The 22,929-nt window shown below is 47.0% G+C and overlaps 1 protein-coding gene across 2 annotated transcripts in view; it reads right to left on the reverse strand.

Annotated features, from left to right (window-relative positions):
* The window catches only part of LOC129701058 (pre-B-cell leukemia transcription factor 1-like), a 258,569-nt gene extending 248,581 nt beyond the window's left edge, over positions 1–9,988 (reverse strand). For both annotated transcript variants that reach the window (XM_055642006.1, XM_055642005.1), the window contains exons 1-2: positions 9,705–9,988; positions 9,272–9,345 (exon numbers count right to left, since the gene is read on the reverse strand). In XM_055642006.1, coding sequence (XP_055497981.1) covers positions 9,272–9,345; positions 9,705–9,880 — 250 coding nt within the window. In that variant the 5' untranslated portion in view covers positions 9,881–9,988. The remainder of the gene's footprint in view (positions 1–9,271; positions 9,346–9,704) is intronic.
* Between the last annotated feature and the right edge of the window lie 12,941 nt (positions 9,989–22,929).

Here is a 22,929-nt window from a genome sequence, read left to right on the forward strand (position 1 = left end):
GCTGAATTACTCCAGCACTTTGTGTTTGCTCTATTATACTGGATATCATTAACATTGAGTAAGTCACTTTAACAAAACCCATATCTAACACACAGTAACAGCAATACTGGCTCGCTTATTGTTAACATTTTCCCAGACACACTGTTTATTGGTAATAACATTATAACATAATATAGTAACATTGCATCAGCAAAATAATACAAGTGTGTCTTCAATAAAGTGTGTATCAGTAACATGGAGTAAGTCATTGCAATGTAATAGTCACAAAAGTACTTTATATCAGGAACTCTCTGTAAGTAATTGTGGGATAACACACCTCTAATCTACTCTACATTAATAACGTTAGATCAGATATGAAAACATGAACCATCCTCAGTATCCAGGTCAGATATTGCAACTGAATACATCAATAATACACTGTATGTTAGTAATATGGGTCAGCTTTTATGGTACAGTCTGATACGCTACATTATTAATGTGTGATTACTGTAACATAATGCATGCTTTAAAAGTGTAGATCAGAATTACTGGATCACTTACTGTAAAGTAACTCCTTCCTGACAAAGGAAGTCACAGCGTAATCAGAAATGTCAGGTCACAGGGCGAGGAGCACGATATTCTTTCCTCGGCAAGTTGCATGGGTTCAAGACCTAACGGGGCAGGCTGGACTACAGTAAGTCTCTGCTCCAGTCAGGTGGTCACTGTAGTGCCCCCAGCACCTCACCATCGAGTGGCAGAGACTCGCACCGAGCTCCAACTCTCCTGTATCCTGCGCTGGGTGTCGGCCATCCCACAGGTGGATCAGCTCGCTTGTCGAACGGGATTTCACATATCTGCTGCCGTCGAACCTGTTATAGGGTTAAATCCACGCCATTACTGGCTCCAAACATCGGAGATTGAGGTTCTGGAACAGTTCCAGTCATTTCCTCTCCTCTCCTCTCGGGCCGTAGAAACCAAAGCTCCAAAACGCATACCATCAGATTCAGAAACACCTTCCTCTCCACTCCACTGAACAGTCCTGATCTCCCAACCATCCTCGTTGCGGATCTTGCACTTTTTTTAGCTGCACTTTCTCTGTGGCTGCAACACTATAATGCTGTAGCAATATATTCTGCACTCTCTTCCACTATCTGCAGTGGTTATGTGTATGTGTGGTCTGATTGTATTATTCAACACAGTTCTGGTCATCCCACTACAGGAATACTGTGGAGGCTTTGGAGAGGGTACAGAGTGGGTTTACCCGAATGCTGTCTGGATTTGAGGGTATGAGCTACAGGGAGAGGTTGGATAGATTTGGATTGTTTTCTCTGGAATGCCAGAGGTTGAGGGGAGACTTGATAGAAGTGTATAAAACTACGAGAAGCATCGATAGGGTAGACAGTCAGAATCATTTCCCCAGGGTGGAATCACTAGAGGGCATAGCTGTAAGATCAGGGGGAGGGGAGGGTTTAAATGGAGATACATGTTTTATTTTTACACAGAGTGGTGGTGGGGGAGTCTGGAACGTACTGCCAGAGGTGGTGGTGGAGGCAGATACCACTGTAGAGTTTACGAGTCTTCTGGATGGGCATACGCAAGTGCTGGGAATAGTGGGATATGGATCAGATGAGGCCAGTTTAACTTGGTGTCATGTTCAGCACACACAGTGTGGGCTGAAGGGCCAGTTCCTGTGCTGTACTGTTCTATGCTCAGCCGAAGGAAACCTAGCAGCTGGGACATCCTTGACATCGGACTTGTGGCATTATTGACCCCACAGCAACCCCATCTAAACTTCAGGCCTGAGCGTAAGCTGCTGCCAAGGTACAGCCTGCACGAGAACAGCCCACATGTCAATAGTAGCTAACAAACATTAAGTCCAGACCATCGAGCAACAGCTCAAGACCTCTGTGATTCCACTGTGGTATATAGATTCATGAGACCCCCTTTAGTCAGAGGGTGGTGAATCAATGGAATTATTTGCCACAGAAGGCTGTGGAGGCCATCAGTGGATATTATTAAGACAGAGATAGATAGCTTCTTGATTAGTATGGGTGTTTGAGGTTATGGGGAGAAGGCAGGAGAATGGGATTAGGAAGGATAGATAGATCAACCATGATTGAATGGCAAAGTGGACTTGATGATGGCCTAATTCTACTCCTATTCCTTATGACCTTATGAGAAGTTCATACCGTCCCTTCCTGTGCCCAGCCTTTACCGACACTAGTAGTTGATACACTGCTCATACACCATTCTCTCCAGCAGACACAGTAAATAACGGTGCTGCATACAAATATATTAACCGGTGTCCCAGTTGCTCCAACAACTACAGCGCGCGGTGCTGAGGAACACGTTTAACTACTTCACTCTGTCGCTCAGGAGTTCTCACAGAGGCGTGGAGGACAGGATTGCAGCAAAGGTCCTGACACAACCAACCATCACTTCTAATCACAATTGCATCCCATGCAAATGCTGAGCTCTTGTTTGCTATCCCCCTCTATCTGATACCTTCCAAGCATCACCGTCTCATTAAAAAACTCACAGCGTACGAGGTGTCATTTGTCAAAGAACTGAGCAAACAGAATTGTTCCTTAAGGACATCGGGTCCAATTAATCCCACCCAGCTGTTTCCGTGTGCGTGTTCCCTTCTGCAATGAAATTTGTTCAAGTGAATGCAAAATATGCAGAGCGATGGCGGAAGGGTTTTTTTTTTAAATGAGGAGAAGGGCTACAAAGTACGACTGAGCCTTGTGCGTTGAAAACATACAGTCACAGGCTCAACACAAGTCAACTTTGTTCTGGTTAATGCCGAAATAGAAAGCTGTCGGATGTGAAGATTTAACTTCAAGTTCTATGTAAAGTTGAGGCATAGTGGGTGGAGCAGAATTATTGGAAAGAGGAGGGGTGGCAAGGTTGAGGACGGGAGGAAGAGAGGAAGACTCGTGTACAGGCAAAGAGAAAAAGAGTGGGTCAGAGAAGGAGAGTCAAGGGTGACGAAGACCAAACGGGAAGAGGAGAAAAATGAATGAATGTATGAGAGGCATAAATAGAGAAACAAGGATAGAAGGAGAAAAATTGAATACATAAAGAAGATACAAAGCACTACAGAAGCTGCAATCCTGAGCAAACATGAAGTGGCGGTGTAACTCAGCGGGTCAGGCAGCATCTGCAGAGGGATGAATAGGCAGTGTTGAGGTCAGGACCACTTTTCACACTGACCAGCACAACAAGCAGACATGATAAATGAAGGAGGAAGGTGCAAAGAAGCTGGCCTTGCAGAGAGAGTGAGAGGATGAGAAGGGGGTCGGAGCGATGTTGCCAGATTCTGAAGCTGTGTTAGTTTCTAATTTGTCTGTGTGTCATGTCTAATCACAGAATTAGGAGAAAGATAGGGTGGTGTGGCAAGGTGTTGCGGATACACAACTCTCAACCTCTTGCGAATAAACGACAATGTAGTTTCTCGGTCACTGGGCATCCAGGCAACAACAGGCAGTGAGTGAATCACTCACCCAGCAATAGCCACCAATGCCACCCCAACACCAACCTACCTATTCCCTGCAAATCATCCAAAATCCACTCAACTAATCGCTCTGCGAGTTGGAGCGGATTGTACCAGAGGCATCCTTTGCAGGAAAAGCACCTCATATTTCGCTTGGCCCGTTTACAACCAAGCTGTATAAATGTTGACTTTGCTGGTTACAAGTAAGCCCTGCACTCCCTCTCTTCATCTGCCTCATTGGAGACCCTCAAACTATCTTTAATCAGACTCTAATTGAACTTTATCTTGCATTAAATGTTATTCACATTTTGTACACTGTGGATGGCTTGATTGTAATCATGTAGAGTCTTTCCGCTGACTGGAAAGCACGCAACAACAACAAACTGTTCACTGCACCTCGGTACACGTGACAATAAACTAAACAATATCACATTCAGAGACTTGAACAAGCGATCCAGACCAACTCACCTGTGCCATCCTAAAGGAATACTTTGGCTCAGGAGGCATATTTCAGATAAGAAGTTAAACCACAATGCTGTCTGCCTCTCCATTTGGTGGGCAGCACTGTGGCGCAGCAGTAGAGCTGCTGTCCTATAGCGCCAGAGACCCAGGTTCAATCCTGACTACGGGTGCCGTCTGTACGGTGTTTGTACGGTCTCTCTGTGACCTTGTTTGTTTTCTCCGGGTGCTCTGGAGCATGCACCAAAGACGTACAGGTTTGTAGGTTACAATACAATACAGTACGGTTTTATTCGTCACATTGCACATAAAGTGCAAGTGAAATTTATTGGCTTGATTAAAATTTGTAAATTGTCCCTAGTGCGTCGGATAGTATTAGCGTATGGGGTGATCACTGGTCAGCATGGACTCAGTGGGCCGAAGGGCCTGTATCTCTTTAAAGTCTAAAGTCTAGTGTAAAGGATTACATGGCATCAGGGAGCTCGCCCCGATTAACTGGTCAACACATATTCCTCCACCCACACACCTTGTTGCTGTAGATGATCATTGTTATCCCTTTGCTGTCTGAGGGAGTGCCCGATGAGCAAGTCATAAGTTAGACGATGATGGGTTCCCTACAATGCAACAGTAACGACACTTCAAAAACCTCTTCATTGATTGTAAAATGCTCTGGGATGTCCCGAGGTCATGGGAAATGTTCTATTATTTCAAGCTCTTTCATTTTTGTTCTTGGGCTCTTAGGAGAACACTAACAGCAGTTTACACATCAGGATGTTGGAAGAAATATAGAATGTGCTCTAACAAAAACAATCAAACCGACACTTGCACAGATTGCTGTCAAATGCATTAAGTATTGGACAAAAAACAACAGATGCAGGAGACGTGGCACCCATTTGCTTGTGCAAAGCAAGCACCCATTAAGCAACAATCGAGTGTAGAAAGGAACTGCAGGTGCTGGTTTACACCAAAAATAGCCACAAAGTGCTGGAGTAACTGAGCGGGTCAGGGAACATCTCTGGAGAAAAGGAATAGGTGGCGTTTCGGGTCAATACCCTTCTTCAGACTGAGAGTCAGGGGTGAGGCAAACTAGAGGCATGAAAAGGTACAGAATAAATCAGAGCCGGTACTGATGGCCAAAGAGCCTACAATGTCCATTGTTGACGGTGGGTGATAACGAAGGAATACAAACAGTGAAACTAGCAAGATGACTAAGGTGGGGGAGAGAGGGAGGGAGAGGAGGGAATGCAAAGATTACTTGAAATGAGATAAATCAATAGTGATATTACTGGGTTGCGAGCTGCCCAAGCAAAATAAAAGGTGCTATTCTTCCAATTTGTGTGTGGCCTCACTCTGACAGTGGAGGAGGCCCAGGACAAAAAGAGATTGAGAGGGGTGGCTGGATATGTCACTTTTATAGGTACAGGGTGAGCGAGTGTTGACTGAGACTCTGGAACATCTGTCTCAGTCTTCTCCTTAACGTCCACTTGAACAGATAGACAGATAGTGAGGGTTTAATGTCCCGGGTTTTGCTTTTAGACTGGAGTTGAGATTAATGGCAACGGAACGCTATCAAGCATCAAAGCAAGAAAGATCTATATGGAGAAGGTCAAAGTTCATTTAATTTGAAGAGACACGCATTAAAAATTAAATGGTTGAAGCAGAGCAGCAGTAAAATGCATGTAATGTTCAAATGACCTGGACGCTAGGAAGTGCTGTAGTCTCACAAGCCTTTGGGTTTGGGCACTTCTTCACTGTATGAACAGCCAGTCCTAGCCAATCCAGTAAAGTGGCTTGGATCCCCACCCCCTCGACTCTCCCTTTCAGCCAGCTCACACCCTCCTCTTTCACACAGAGGGCGGTGGGTGCATGGAACGAGCTGCCAGAGGATGCAGGTGTAGAAAGGAACTGCAGATGCTGGTTTACGCCAAAGATAAGACACAAAACACTGGAGCAACTCAGCGGGTCAGGCAGCATCCCTGGAGAAAAGGAATAGGTGACATTTCGGGTCGAGACCCTTCTTCAGACTGAGAGTCAGGGGGAGAGGGAATCTAGAGATGCGAAAAAGATTCAGAACAAATCAGAGCCAGCGCCCATGGACAGGAGCCCACAGTGGTCCATTGTTTGCTGTGGAAGAGATGATAACGAGGGAATGCGAACAGTGAAACGTGCAGGACTACTAGGGTGGGGGAGAGAGAGAGAGAGAGGAGAGAGAGAGAGAGAATGCAAGGGCTACTAGAAATTAGGGAAATCAATATTCACACCACTGGGTTGTAATCTGCCCCAGCGAAGCATGAGATGCTGTTCCTCCAATTGGTGTGTGGCCTCACTCTGACAGTTGTGGTGACCCAGGGCAGAAAGGTCAGTGTGGGGATGGGAAGGTAATGAAGGCAGAAACTGACAACAACATTTAAAAGACATTTGGACAGGTACATCAATGGGAAAGGTTTAGAGGGATATGGGCCAAACGCGAGCAGGAAGGACTCATCTAAATGGGGCACCTTGGTTGGCATTGGCTAGCCGGGCCGAAGGGCCTGTTTACAGCTCTGACGCCACATGTTTGGCTGGAGGATTGCAAAGGCCAGCCTCCGAACTGTCCCATCCTGTCCACCCGTCAACCATGGGGAGGTGGCCGTGGCTGTGGCCTTCCGTCCATCACTGTAGCTCGCTCTCAGTTTCGTGGCAGGGGAGCAGGGAGCAAGGACAATCAGACGTGGGAGACGTGGCAAATAGGCCATTCTGTCCATCAAGTGTAGATGCGGCACAGTGGTGCATTTGTAACGTTGCTGCCTGACAGCGCCAAAGACCCGGGTTCAATCCTCACTATGGGTGCTGTCTATACGGAGTTTGTACATTCTCCCCAAGACTGCACGGTCTGGTTGGCACGGACTCAGTGGGCCAAAGGGTCTGTTTCTGCGCTGTGTCTCTAAAGTAAAAGTCTGGCTGCATTAGGCTTAGATTTATTATTGTCACCTAGACCGAAGTACAGTGAGACGCTTTTGTTTGTGTGCTCTCCCATCAAAGGAGTGGGGTAAATAGCACACAAGAGGGTCCCAGATGCCTTATGCTGCCTTATCCAACCATCCCTGAGGATGCATTTGCTTTCCTACTTTTTTCTTCAAAGAAGCTGCATCTCAATCCTCAGGCAGTGATTTTAATTGTATGATCCTCTATGTATTATGAGACACTCCGAGCTATCCAATGCAGCAACACTATTAAACATGCCACAATTGATGGCCTGTTCCAGTCCACCAAATAATAGTGATAATGACCAGGAAGAAAAGCAAACCACCCAGAGTGCATGTACGATCACATTGGAATCACTCACCAAGACCAATCATTACACAGAAAGAAGTTTACAGAAGTAAGTCACTTCCCTTTGTTCTCTCCCCTCTTCTCTGCAGCTTAAAATGTTTGATTTCCAACTTTTCCCATTTACTAATGAAAGGCAGAAACAAAGAATTGCAGATGCTGCTTTGTCCCAAAGATAGACACAAAGTTCTAGAGTAACTCAGCAGGTCTGGCAGTAACTCTGGAGAAAAAGGACGTGTGACGTTTCGGGTTGGGACCCTTCTTCAGACCTCTTTTAGTGTGAAGGAGGGTCCCGACCCAAAACGTCACCCATCCTTTTTCCACAGAGATGCTGCCTGTCTTGTCGAGTTACTCCAGCAGTTTTTAATCCATCTACTCATGAAAGGTTTTCACCTGAAACCTTAACATTGTTTCTCTCTCTCTCTTTCCACAGATGCTGCAGATGTGCCGCATGTTGTCTGGATCACACTGCTTGAACAGCTGTAATGTGATCGGCCAAATAAATGCACAAAGAACCCCAGCATCCCGTGTGATAAATGTGAATTAATGTGTAAAAAGCAAACAAGAGCTTTTGATAAAGCAAGCTGGCAAAGGAACTGCTGGAGCCTTATAAACAAAGCAGTGTGTGGCCCACATTTCCTTCTTTGACCCCTGATGTGCTATTCTTAAAGAGCTCTCCACCCTGTATAAGTGGAGGCAGTCGAAGAGACTGTGGGGGCCAAATCCAAGTTGGTAGATAATTGGTTGCTTAGAGAGACAGAGTGACTGCCAGTGATAGAGAGATATAGTTAGGCAGAAGTATTTTACAAAAATTATGCAGACAAATTACGATCAGCAGCAGGCTGCACATCCCACAAACCTACTCCACCATTTCATAAGGTCACGACTGATCAGATCAGAACCTGAATGCTGTATTCCCATCTGGTAACTTTTCACCCCGTATACTTAGCACACATTTATCTACCTCTACCCTCATACTCTTCCACCTTTGTGGAAGGCACTTCGAAGGACTACCTTCTGAGAGGAATTAAATTACCTCAAATCTGTCTCAAACGTGCAACACTTATTATTTTTAAACAGTGATCCCTACGTTTAGATTCACCTACTCCACATCAAGACAGCCATCCACGGTGTCTGAGCAACCAGACGGAATGAAGCACAACACACATGACTCAACATTTCAGCGTTGCTTAGATTGGCTTCGGATTCTATTGACAACATTCTCTCACCACATAACATTTCATATTGCATCATAAATATGCCCTTCAGATATACAATTGGACATCACATACATGTGATAATATGGCAATGTAATGTACATATGTATATATGCAATAAACATAGTCCGTATGATAAGGATATTTTCCCATCACTTTTCCATGAAACACTTCAAAGGGAAACTTCCTTCATCAACACTCTCTGGCAACATCTTTGCTCTTTTCTTCGAAGTCTCTGCTCTTTGGATGAACGATTATTTCTCTTGAACATAACAACCCCACAATACAATATGAAAGCCCAGAGTAAGCCCATCGTTTGAAAGGCAGCAAGTCCTCCATTATTGCCGAACAATGATATCAATGGGAGCTCGCTCGCACTTTTCCATTTAACCCATTGCATGCCGGAGAAGGACATAAGGAACTAGCAAACGCCAGAGCACCGACCGAGAAACAAAACTTCAACCCACACCAAGCACCAGTCACCAAGCCAAGATTCCAACTAGTGAAATATTTCCAACTTTTGGTTTCAGTCCTTAAAAGTTTATAAACAGTGAAGTGTTTCTCTAGAGTTGTGTTTACAAACAAAACAGAGGGCAACAAGGCAGCTAAAAGTGGCTGGAGACTCCTCAATCCCCACCAATGCCAATGTCCAACACTCCAGCCGACTGGTCCCACCGGATCAGACCGGGACAACACGGTACACACAGACCATCGGGTGACCTCTTCACCCACAGCTCCCTCCACAATCTCAACATGCACCAATAAACCGACAGCAGCCAGCAGGCAGGCCAAAAGTAAGTAGTTTCCTGACCTGTTTTCTCCTTAATCTCACAAAGCACGTTGAAGAGTGCAGGCTTCATCCTGTGGCAGTTCAAAGCATGTTTCCTGCAACACAAATCATCGATGATCAGATTTCAGTCTGCTCTCCCTTCAAACTAATAGAGTTGTTTGGAGGTAGTGGGGCAGTTATTGTACCACCCTCTCTCACACACACAGATTTCTTGCAATCACTCTCATACGTACTCTCATTCACTCCCTCACTCTCAGACCCACACACACACACTAATATTCACTCTCAAACACACATACTCTCTCACACACACATTCCCTCGCACACATTCTCACACTCTGTGTGTGTGTGTGTTACACACATTCACTCTCACACATTCACTCTCCTTCACTAACTCACTCTCACTCACACCCTCTCACACATATTTCTCTCTCTCTCTCACACACACACTCACCGCGCCTGTGCTTCGTCCAGGCTCTGATCTGTGATGGTCATTATTTGCTGTAAGATGTCTCCAATGTCCTGCTTCCTGCCCTCGGCCTCGCCCCCGCTGTCTTGCTGCAGGTGCTGGGGCAGCCCCGGGATACTGACCCCGGCGTGGGGATGCCGCAGCCGGGACTGATCTTCCATCGCCAACCTTGTGCGCTGCCGTTCTCTCTGGCCGCCGAGAAAAGAGCCTCCCTCGGACACAACCGAGACCACCGAGCCGGCTAGAGCCAGGGCGGAGAAAATGCGAAGTCTCTCTCTCTTCCCCCGCCCCACCACCACCACCCCCTCCCGCCCGCCCTTTCCTCCCTCCTTAACCTCTGCAGGAAGCGCCAGCCAGCCAGCAGTGAGTGGGGGTCCGAATTCCCCAGCCCCTGTGCCCACACTCCCAGCCTCCCTTCTCCCTCTCTCTCTCTCTCTCTCTCTCTCTCTCTCTCTCTGTGTGTGTGCCGCGCTCTCTTATTCTCCACGCTCAGGGAAGATGCTTTCTGGTTATTTGCAGTTGCTATTGATTCCTGTATAATTAAAGGTCTTTTTGTTGTTGTTTTTTTTTGTTGCAGCCGAAGGTGCCACGATTTTGATCCAGACTGGAGACGGCAGCAGAGAGGAAAGAAAGAAAGACAGAAAGAAAGAAAGAAAGAAAGAAAGAAAGAAAGAAGAGAGGGGGAGAGAGAGGGGGGAGAGGAGAGAGGGGGAGGGGGGAGGGGAGGGAGAGGAGGGGGAGGGAGAGGGAGAGAGAGGGGGGGGGAGAGAGAGGGGGGGAGAGAGAGAGAGAGAGAGAGAGGGGGAGAGAGAGAGGGGGGGAGAGAGGGGGGAGAGAGAGAGAGAGAGAGAGGGGGAGAGAGAGAGGGAGAGAGAGAGGGGGAGAGAGAGGGGGGGGGAGAGAGAGAGAGAGGGGGAGAGAGAGAGAGGGAGGGGGAGAGGGGGAAGAGAGAGAGGGGGAAAGAGGGGGGGGGAGAGAGAGGGAGGGAGAGAGAGGGGGGGAGAGAGAGAGGGGGGGTGAGGGAGAGAGAGAGGGAGAGGGGAGAGAGAGACAGAGGGAGGGAGGGGAGAGAGAGAGAGAGGGGAAGAGAGAGAGAGAGGGGGGGAGAGAGAGAGGGGGAGAGAGAGAGAGGAAGAGAGAGAAGGAGAGAGAGAAGGTGGAGAGGAGAGGGGGGGGGGGGGAGAGAGAGAGGGGGGGTGAGAGACAGAGAGGTGGGGGTGAGAGACAGAGAGGTGGGGGTGAGAGACAGAGAGGTGGGCAGAGATGGGTTTGAGCAGTTGGGCCAGTAGGTGGTAGCTGGGGCATGCACCATGTTACTGGTGTGACTGGGAGTGCTGGGTCCATGCTCCAGCTGGGCTTGGCTTTGTTTTTTCTGGGTGCCCTTTGCTGAGTGACAGCAGCCCATGCCCCTCCCCCTCCCCGTGATTGACGGCCCGACAACAGGCCTAGGCGTGCCATGACGTCAGAGGGAAGTGCAACATGGCCGATGACGTCACACAGCCTCCTCTCAAACCATTTCCCAAATAGAGACTTGCACAACAGCTTTGCATTCTCCCACATCCTTATTGAGGCAGGGGGGGACCATGAGAGGAATAGATCGAGTAGATGTTCAGCGTAGGAAGGAACTGCACTAGCTGATTTACGCCAAAGCTCTTTGGTCTGAAAAAGGGTCTCAATCCGAAACGTCACCCATTCCTTCTCTCCAGATGCTGCCTGTCCCGCTGAGTTACTCCAGCATTTTGGATAGATGTACAGAGTCTCTTGCCCAGAGTAGGGGAATCAAGATCCAGAGGACCTATCGCAACGTTTTAGAAGCATTTAGACAGGTGCATGGATAGGACTGGTTTAGAGGGATATGGGCCAAACGTAGGCAGGTGGAACTAGTGTAGATGGGACATGTTGGTGTGGGTTGAAGGGCCCCTTTCCATACTGTAAGACTCAAACCAACCTCCCTTCCATTGACTCCATTTACACCTTATGTTGCCGCAGCAAGGCCACCAGCATAATCAAGGGCTCGTCGCACTCTGGCCACTCCCTCTTCTCCAGTCTCCCATCAGGCAAGTGGTACTGGTGGCCTTGCTGAGACAGTGAAATGTAGATGGAGTCAATGGAAGGGAGGTTGGTTTGCACGATGACCTGGGCTATGTCCACAATTCTCTGTAATATTTTGCAGTCTTGGATGGAGCTGTTCCCAAATCTTCCTGATAAAATGCTTGTCACGGTGCATCTGTAGAAGTTGGTGAGAGTTGTTGAGGACATGCCAAACTTTCTAAATCTTCTAAGGAAGTAGAGGCTTTTGTGGTTTTTTTGGCCATTTAAAACCAGGACCAGCACCATATTTCCAAGTCAGGATGATGTGAAATTGTAAGGGAACCTGCTGGTGATGGTACTCTCCTGCACTTGGCCTTCTTGACGGGTAAGGCTGTGGTTTGAGAAGTTCCATGGTGCATTATATAGATGCCTCAGCCAAGATCACATAGCACAGAAACAGGCCCAGCAGGACCTTCAGCCCAACAAATACCCATCTGTACTTAAGACAGACACAAAATGCTGGAGTAACTCAGCAGATTAGGCAGCATCTCTGGAGAAAAAGAATAGGTGACATTTAGGGTCGAGACCCTTCTTCAGACTGAGAGTCAGGGGACAGGGAAACTAGAGGTATGAAAAGGTACAGAACAAATCAGAGCCGACACGATGGCCAAAGAGCCCATAATGGTCCATTGATGGCTGTGGAGGAGGTGATAACAAGGGGATATGGTCAGTAAAACTAGCAGGACGACTAGGGTAGGGGAGGAACGGAGAGAGAGGGAATGCAAGGGTTACTTGAGAATAGAGAAATCAATATTCATACCGCTGGGTTGTAAGCTGCCCAAGATATTCCTTTTCTCCAGAGATGCTGCCTAACCTGCTGTGTTACTCCAGGATTTTGTGTCGATCATCGGTGTAAACCAGCAACTGCAGTTCCTTCCTCCACCCATCTATATTTATCCCATCTACGAGCACTTGTTCTGTAGCCTTCTAAATGTTGGTGATACATGTGCTTGTCCAGATACCTCTAAATCATTGAGCCAGAGTAGGAAGACTGGGCATTTAGCATGATGGATGGCATGCCAATCAAGTAGGTTGCTTTGTCCTGATTGGGGTTGTGCTTATCAATAGTGAATGGAGCTGCATTGCTCTGGCACATGGAGAGTATTCCGTCACATTCTTGACTTGTGCCTGGTGGAGAGGATATGGAGATTTAGGTACAGTGTGGAAACAGGCCCCTCGACCCACTGAGTCCACGTGACCAGCGATTCCCATAGACTTGCACTATCCTACACACTAGGGGCAATTTACAATTTTAACCAAAGCCAATTAACCGACAATCCTGCACATCTTTAGAGTGTGGGAGGAAACCAGAGCACCCGGAGAAAACCCACACAGTCACAGGGAAAACTTAGAAACTCCGTACAGGAAGCACCTGTAGTCAGGATTGAACCCGGGTCTCTGACACTGTAAGGTGGCAACTCTACCACTGCGCCACCATGCCGCCCCTGTCAGACTCATTTCAATAACCATGGTATTTATTCAACTGGTCTGGTTCTGGTTCTGGTCAATGGTGACACACAGGACATTGATGGTAGTGAACATTGACCCAGCGGTATGAACATTGACTTCTCTAATTTTAGATAGCCCTTGCTTTCTCCCTCCTTCCCCTCCCCCTTCCCAGCACCCCCACAAAGCCTACTATCCCCGCCTCTTCCTTTCTTTTTCCCGAACCCCGGCCCCCCCAGACATCAGTCTGAAGAAGGGTCTCGACCCGAAATGTCGCCTATTCCGTCTCTCCATAGATGCTGCCACACCCACTGCGTTTTTTCCAGCATTTTTTGTCTACCATTGAAAATCAAAGATGGCTGGGTTAGACTATTTTAGGCTTTGAAATCAGTTTTATGTGCATTGTTTGCGAGTGTTTGCAAAGATTAAATTCATGTATATTCAGGGGGTGTCCTGGGAACATGTTAGTTTTTATCGGCGATTATGTGGAGCACTGAATAACGGAAGGTGTCTAGTTATTGTTTGGGAATTTTCAGAAGTGTGTCAATATTTGGAGAAATGTCCATGAATATATATGTCAGTGATAGAGAGGCACTCCCTGAGATTGTGTCCAGGGTAAATATTTGAAAGGGTAGTTACAAATTCTAAGCAGGCACTAGGGTAGTCAGGCAACCTGTTTAAAAGCTTGGACAACCAAGCAATTTTTCAGACTGCTGACATTTCAGTTGACATTTTTCCTGATATAAATGTTCACAAACCAAAAACCTGCATCTTGATTCCATGCAACTGGAGCTAGCTATGTGAGGTGAGTCACATTCAGAAGAGGATGTGTCCATGCAGGCTCACTTCATTAGTTCTGGAACCAGCAGATAGCTAAGGTTTTGGGAGTGATGCTCATCTTTGCCTGGTCCGGTAGGGGCTCGGCTCTGGCCAGCAGATTGCATGTCCAGCGTTTTAATTTTTTTGTCTGTGTTTTTATGTATTTTTTGGATTTAATGTTGGGGTGTGTGTGTAGGGGGGGGGGGGAATTTTTTGAGAGGGAGGACACTTAGTCAGGTCTCACCTGAAACGAGGAGCAGCTTCACAGGAAGAAGCCGGGGACAGAGGATCACCGTTTCAGGACTGGCTGATCCGGAGCGGGTGGAGATGCTTGCTGCTCACAGAGTCCGGAGAGACCTTTTTCAGCTTCTGCAACGGCGACTTCACCTGGAGCGGGGCCTACATACACTTCCATGCAACCGCGCGACTCTGGAGCTAGGTGAGCATTCACTTTCATGGCAGAGAGAGGATCAGTGATTTGACACAGAGGGGGGGGACAGTGCAGTGGAGAGATAAGTTGATTTTGGCCTTCCATCACAGACATGGAGAGGAGCATAATTAGTTGTGGGATCACAATGGGAAGAGATACAGATGTACTTGTCGAGGTTCATCCCAAACACCTGTACAACATCAGATTCTTTGCTGCACAATGAGACAAATATCAACCACCGCTGGGGAAACATCAGCTCAGTTGCAAATGATAGCAATGATATGAGCAGCAAACTGGCCGGCTCCGGAGTTCAGGACAATGTGAAGAGAGGTGTAGTGAAACTGGGTAAAGTTGGGTTCAGTGTGATGGGCGCAGCCACTGCTAAGGTCTCTGTATATCATCAGAGAGAAGCTGCCTGGCCCGCTGAGTTATAGTATTTTGCGTCTATCCAGAGTTTCAACGTTACGTGCCTGCGACGTGTCTGCTTGGGCAAAGACTAATCCGACCTTCCAGTTGCCTGTCATTTTAATTCTCTGTCCCACTCCTGCTCCAACCTCTCTGTGGTCAGCCTCCTACACTGTTCCAATCAAGGTCATTGAAGCTTGAGGATCAACACATTGTCTTCCCACTTGGCACCTTAGAACACAAAACTGTATGCAACAGTTTCAGACAATCGGTTATTCCAGTATCAGAAGTGGACAGTCAGATGAAAGGTCCTCAACCTGAAATTATTTTGTCTTCACCGACACTGAGGTAGAGTTGCTGCCTTACATTCCAGAGACCCAGGCTCGATCCTGACTATTGGTGCTGTCTGTATGGAGTTTGTACGTTCTCCCCGTGACCTGTGTGGGTTTTCTTCTTCTTCGATTTCCTTCCGCACTCCAAAGAAGTACAGGTTTGTAGGCTAATTGGCTTGGTAAAATTGTAAATTGCCCCTAGTTGGATAGTGTTGGATAGTGTTCGTGTGCAGGGATCGCTGGTCGGCGAGGACTCAGTGGACTGAAGGGCCTATTTCCATGCTATATCCCTAAACTAAACTAAACACTGCCTGACCTGCTGAGTTTCTGTTTTATTTCAGATTTCAGCCACTCTACACTATACCTTCCAGTTGGAGAGATTCTTTTGTCTTTTTTTCCTTTCTCCTTCTCTGTCCTCATTTATCGACCCACCCCCTCATTTACTCGTGCTCCAGATTGATCAGCTGTGTTTACTCCTGCTCCAGCAGCACCACCCACTGCTCGTTTCATCCACTCTCTATCAGTCCCCACCCAATCAAGGATATTCCCTTCCCTCTCCCCATCTTCTCGAAAACAATAAACCAATCCTTGATTTCTATTGTTCGGTCTGATAAAACATGATCAGTCTGAAACGTTGTCAGTTTCATTCTCCAAAGCTGCTGATTGACCTGCTGAGTATTTTCACTGTTTTCTGCTTTTATTTCAACTTATTCATTCTTCATCCACCACTTCACCTCATCAAGTACAAAAATATCTGGGGCAAAAAATCGCCCCCTTCTTTATTTTGCAATGTGTGTCAGAGTATAATATTTGTTTGAGGTGTGTTTTCTTTTTTCACCTCATCCCCCTATATTTGTAATTACTTCCCCTGAAGCCCAAACATTTCTACAGAGTCAAGGAACTGCCTGGGATGTGCTGGTATTAGCAGAAGATTCCTCAGTGTGTGATGATTTATGAGGGATATCCGTTACTGTGTGTTTCCTGGGAGCTGGTATAGACTTAGTGGGCTGAATGGCCTTCTTCTATGTTTTAAGGAAATAGGGAAGTGTGTAGGTTGTGCCTGATACTCTGGCGGGCACCACTTTTAACAACTGGAGCATGGACTGGACTTAAAAAAGGGCGGAAAACATGGCGCATCCTGCATGTGGGCCCAGTGGACTATTTGTGTACAACCGCACATCAGGGGTAGTACGATGATGCTCTACTGGACTCTTCGTAAGAAAAGAATTTCACTGTGTGTTTGCACTTTGCACATTTGACAATAAAGCATTATTGAACCATTCAGGTGTGTCATTAACTGCAATAGCTGTGGATCAATTATTGGCCCAGAGGGAATTGGCCCAGAGTGAGAACTGTTCAAACTTTTCTTAAATTAACAATATAAGTTTAAGTTAATTTTCTTTAAATTAACAATATAAATTTACCGCTGCAGTTAAGTAAATGTGGGAAATTGTGGGAAATGTGGGAAGGGCGCCATGGTGGCGCAACGGTAGAGTTGCTGCCTTACAGCGAATGCAGCGCCGGAGACCCGGGTTCAATCCCGACTACGGGTGCTGTCTGAACGGAATTTGTACGTTCTCCCCCGTGACCTGCTTGAGTTTTCTCTGAGATCTTAGGTTTCCTCCCACACTCCAAAGACGTACAGGTATGTAGGTTAATTGGCTTGGTAAATGTAAAAATTGTCCCGAGTGTGTGTAGGATAGTGTTAATATGCGGGGATCACTGGTCGGTGCGGACTCGACTCAACCAAACAAAACATTTCCAGAGCATATATTGGTATTGGGAGGAACTAACCAAGCTGTACGCTGAAGACACACAGTGTAGAGTAACGCAAGGGGTCGCGCAGCATCTCTAGAGAACATGGATAGGTGACGTTTAGATTGGGACATTCCGTGTGTGTGTGTGTGTGTGTGTGTGTGTGTGTGTGTGTGTGTGTGTGTGTGTGTGTGTGTGTGTGTGTGTGTGTGTGTGTGTGTGTGTGTGTGTGTGTGTGTGTGTGTGTGTGTGTGTGTGTGTGTGTGTGTGTGTGTGTGTGTGTGTGTGTGTGTGTGTGTGTGTGTGTGTGTGTATATATATATACACCTACACACACAATTTCCCTCCTGGGATTAATAAAGTTCTATCGTATAGTATCGTGGGTGTAGGAAGGAACTGCAGATGCTGGTTTAAACTGAAGATAGACACAAAAAGCTGCAGTAACTCAACAGGCCAGACAGAATCTCTGGACAAAAGGAAAATATTAAGTTTTGGGTTGGGTCTGAATAGGTTCCTGCACACCTTTGGAATGTGGAAGGAAACAAGAGCACCCGGAGAAAACCCATGCGATCAAAGGGAAAAGAAGCAAACTCCATACAGACAGCACCCATATTCAGGATCAATTCCGGGTCTCTGGCACTTTTAGGCAGCAACTTTATGGCCAATGTACTGCCCCATAGTCTTGAACTTAATTAAAACATACAGTAGCTGTAAAGGGGAACATAGGCGTCACTTGGAGATTTAAAACTGAAAATGGATATTTTCATTTTTTTAGTAACCAAAGTTATCAACGTATAATTTTTTGTGTGTTGGAAAACAAAATATAGTGGCACAGCTGGTGGACTTGCTGCCTCACATGCCAGAGATCTGTGTTCGATCCTGTCCTCAGGCACTGTCTGTGTTGAATTTGCACATTCTCCCTGCAAGTTAACCTACAACGCATTGGCTTTGTAGGTTAACTTGTCTTTGTAAAATTGCCCCTAATGTGTAGGGAGTGGGTGAGTAAAATCGGATAACAGAACTTGTGTGAATGGGTAGACAAAAATGCTTGAGAAACTCAGTGGGTTGTGGAGAAACTCTATGGAGCGAAGGAAATAGGCGACGTTTCAGGTCGAGAGACCCTTCTTCAGACTGAATGATGGGAGGGGGTGGGGGGGGGGGGGGGGAAGAAGGGCTGGGAAGAAAGAAGGAACTTGGGCTGAGGGAGAGCTGCGAAGGGGAGGAGAAAGCAGAGACTACGTGAAATTGAAGAAGTCAATGTTCATGCCGCTGGGGTGAAAACTGCCCAAGCGAAATATGAGGTGCTGCTCCTCAAATTTACGGTGGGCCTCACTCTGGCCATGAAAGAGGCCCAGGACAGAAAGGTCGGATTCGGAATGGGAGAGGGAGTTGAAGTGCTGAGCCACCGGGAGATCAGGTTGTTTATAGCGGACCAAGCGGAGATGTTGGGCGAAGCAATCGCCAAGCCTACGCTTGGTCTCACCGATGTAGAGCAGCTGACATCTAGAGCAGCGGATGCAATAGATGAGGTTGGAGGAGGTGCAGGTGAACCTCATCTGGACGCACCTGGAAAGACTTCTTGGGTCCTTGAATGGAGTCAAGGGGGGAGGTAAAGCGACACGTGTAGCATTTCCTACAGTTGCAAGGGAAAGTGCCAGGAGAGGGGGTGGTTTGGGTGGGAAGGGGCCAATTGACCAGGGAGTTATGGAGGGAGCGATCTCTGTGGAAAGCCAACAGGCGAGGAGACGGGAAGATGTGGCCAGTGGTGGGATCCCATTGGTAGACAAAAAAGCTGGAGAAAATCAGTGGGAAAGGCAGCATCCATGGAGCGAAGGAATAGTCGTCGTTTCGGGTCAAGACCCTTCTTCAGATTGATGTTGGGGGGAAAAAGAAAGGAATAGGCGGAGACAGTAGGCTGTGGGAGCTGGGAATGGGAGGGGAACGAGGGAGAAAGCAAGGACTACCTGAAATTAGAGAAGCCAATGTGCATACTGCTGGGGTGTAAACTACCCAAGCAAAGAGGAGGCACAGGACAGAAAGGTCGGATTCGGAATGGGAAGGGGAGTTGGTGTTGAGCCACCGGGGAGATCAGGTTGGTTATTGTGAACTGAGTGGAGGTGTTGTGCGAAGCACCGTGGTTGATCATAAGCTGAATAATCCAACCACATTTTTGTTTGGAATTGAAAAGAAATTATAGAAATTGCATTCATTGCAACATGTAAAAAGAGTTGAGATACTGTATTGTAGTTTTGCTGCATGTAATTGTGGCACATATCATGTCTTGATTGGTGAATGTTTAGTTTGTGACTTTATTTGAAGCAGAAATAATATGTGAATGCTTCATTGAGCTTAATTCTGACTGGTAACTGCACACTTCGTCCGAGCACATTATCACACGCGTCATGCAAGCCATCTTAAATGACCACCTAAACTGTCATTTGGCAACCTAAAAAGCTGCCAAGGTTGCCCGACTGACAACAGAGAAAAAAAATTGAGAGCAAGGTGTATAATATTTTTGACACTGTCATAGGCCTTTCTTACATATGCTGTCACAACGCACTGTAGTCTCTAAACAACCCTTCAGTAATTTTCCTTCCCCTCCATTTCAGAACAATAGTGTTTAAGCCAATAACTCGACACTAGCACTGGCAATAAATACATTTTAAAAAACGCAGCTTTCCAGCGCCTTATCTCATTGGCCACGCTCGGCTGCAAATCGATGTCAATCTGGTGGACCATCTTCCTCTAGTTGGGGGGGTGGGGGATGGGGAGGGGCCTCACAAGTGGAACAGCTTAGGGCCTCTCTTCATCTAAATCCAGCCCTGTATCTGTAGTTGGGGCGGGTGAGAATATAAACATGGGGTTCAACAGCTATGTGTCAGTAATATTATGTTCTGATGAAAGCTCGTCAACCTGAAACATTTATCCTGGCTCTTCCGCCACAGATGTACCCTGACCTACTGAGTGTTTCCAATATTATTTATTTCAGTGTTTCAGCATCTGCAGTTTATTTTATTTCTTTTACCCAGCAGGAGGTTTGGTGACTGTTGATTTTCAGAGCAGATGTCCGGCTGGCACTGCAGCGTATTCTCCGGAAAAGTGCCACGTCATCAAATGAAGAATATTTCAGGGTTTTGCTAGCTAGGTGTCAGCATTCACTGGAGATTTACTCAAACGGGCCATTAGCTACAGGAATTCCTGACAGATATGTTGGCTTTGGATAAGGATATCTTCCAGTGCTCTGGGATTTCCATAGAATATGACAGCATTTACAGAAAGATGTCCAGCTTTTCCGGGTGTTTACTATCAAAACATGTCCCAGCATTTGCAGGGGCTTCTTAAAACTTGAAGTGCATCAGTATTGTCATGATTTTCTTGGAGTTTTTCCACTGTTTACATGTACTTGTCATTAAGTACGTTGGTACGAGCAGCAAAAAAGGAGCAGCTGGAGGAACTCCGCGGGTTGGGCAATATATGTGGAGAGCAATCAGCATGCAACGTCTCAAATTTTTTTTTCTCAATGGTTCAATGATACTTCATTTGCCACATACTGAGGTGCAGCAAAATTCATTTTTGCATACAGTTCAGTACAAGTATCACTATACATAAGCACTGAGATACAACTTAAATAAGCATCTCAGATACCGTATTGGTGCATAATAGTAGTATATAACAAGTGTAAGTACACAGAAACGAGAGAATTCTCTGTATTCAGTGTTTCAAGAAAATCAAGATGAAGACCGGATCTCCGGGGCAAAAAAAAGACTGAAGAAGGGTCCCGACCCAAAACGTCACCCATCTTGATTTCCAGAGATGCTGCCTGACCCACTGAGATACTCCAACACTTTGTGTCTACCTTTGGTATAAACTAGCATCAGCAGTTCGTTGTTTTTATGGTCATTTCACCCACTTCCCTGCACACCTTTGGCGAGCGTTTGGTGCCCTTGAGAACACCAAATAATGAACAATACTGTAGGAACAGGCCCATCAGAACAATGCATATGCCGAACATGATGCCGTTAAACTAATCTCCTCTGCCTGCACGTGATCAATAACCCCCTCCCCCCCCCCCCCCCCCCCCCCCCCCCCCCCCCCCCACTATCCTATCTGTCCCTACCATCACCCTGGGCAGCGCGATCCAGCCACACACCACTCACTATCTGTGTAAAAATCTTACCCTACGCATCTCCTTTAAACTTTGACCTCAAAGCTATGCCCTTTATTCTTTGACATTTCCAATGGCTAGTGGTTTACCTACAAGCAACGCACACTCCACACTCCATACATCTACCCACAGCCTTCCTTCACTCCCATCCACCCATCAAGTTGGGCCTCTCCCTGTCTGTATGCCTCACTATGGCGCCACTGCACGGAAGACCAACAAAGAGAACAGGGGCAGCCTTGGCCCGCGAGATGCTGGAGGCAATTGGCATCCCTGGTGCCACGAGTGCATGTTAACAAAGTGTAATCAACCGTACTCATCTAATTGCAAGAGCCAGTGAAGTGTCAAGGCCACGATGAGCTGCAGCATTGTGTTGAAGAAGTGAGGGGAAGACAATGGGGACCCGGTCAGGGGGAGGGGGAGGGAGATGGGGGGGAAGGGTACTCTAGTTTTAGAATCCTCTGCCCAGGGGATAAGTTTGTTTATTTGTTTGTTTGTTCAGGTTAACGCATCGTGCACACGGCAGCCAGCCAACAACCTCTTGTCCTTTTCTTTTTTTTACGCTATTAATTTAATTTTAATTTCAAGTTTTCCGTGTACCTTGTTGTATGTTATGACTGTTGGTAGACCCATTTCCCGCAGGAAATGAATAAAGTTCTATTGCTTCGTGTCGTGCCGGTGCTAATTCAGAGGTCTGCATGTGCCAGAGCTGTCACGTGTGCTGTACGCCTTCGGGAGTCCCTGGGGTGGTGAGTTCTCAGAGTGGCGGTTTTGTTCTCAGGGTGCACCTGCAAGAGTGCAGCTACCCAGAAACTCACGTTCATCAGTAGCAATCGCACATTAATCAAGAGTCATGTGTCTTAAACAGAACAATGATATTCTTACTTGCAGCAGCACAAAAGAATATGTAAACATAGTACTCAGTAAACCATATAATAAACACAAAAAAGTTATATATAAACACACACAATATATATACATACATACACACACACATATATGTACAATTTATATATGTGTAAATACACATACACAAACACATATGCACATGTGTATGTATGTATGCCAAGTGTGGCAGAATGCAATAGGCAATACTGTTCGGTGAACTTTTGTAACTTTGTCTCCACCAAAACGTGGCGACACTTGTGTACTGCCCAGGTGAGGTCTGCTATATGATTTTACCGGGTTGTATGCACAACATAGAATTTCACTATAACTTGATACATGTGACAATAAAGTATTACTTGAATAAAGTATCATTGAAAAGACAGGAGCCTGTGCCTAACTGGGGCCAGGACATACACAGTGGTGAGAATGGCCCAGTGGCGAATGACCTCCGGAGATTCGGAGGCTGCTACTGCGGGTCTACGGACGGCGGCATCGGGAGCCCGCGGCTCCCTGGAGGGAGACCGCTTTTCAGGGCTCCTGCAACGGCGACTTCTCCCGCCCGAGTTGCGGGGTTGAAGAGCTCCTGGAGCGGGGCTTGACATCACCGCCCCGCGCGGCTTGGAATGGCCGCGGGACTCTGGGAGCGCACGCCGGGGGCTCCAACACCAAGACCCGGTGTGCGACCTCGCACCACCCGGCATGGCTTTAATGGCCGCGGGACAATCGCCGGGGGCTTTGACTTTGACTCTGACATGGGGGGGGGGGGGGGGGGGGGGGGGGGGGGGGGGGGGGGGGGGGGGGGGGTGCAGTGGAGAGATACATTTTTTTGGCCTTCCATCACAGCGATGTGATGGATGTTTATGTAAATTATGTTGTGTCTTG

Source organism: Leucoraja erinacea, chromosome 10 (genome assembly GCF_028641065.1).
Source record: "Leucoraja erinacea ecotype New England chromosome 10, Leri_hhj_1, whole genome shotgun sequence".
Classification (NCBI taxonomy): Eukaryota; Metazoa; Chordata; class Chondrichthyes; order Rajiformes; family Rajidae; genus Leucoraja; species Leucoraja erinaceus.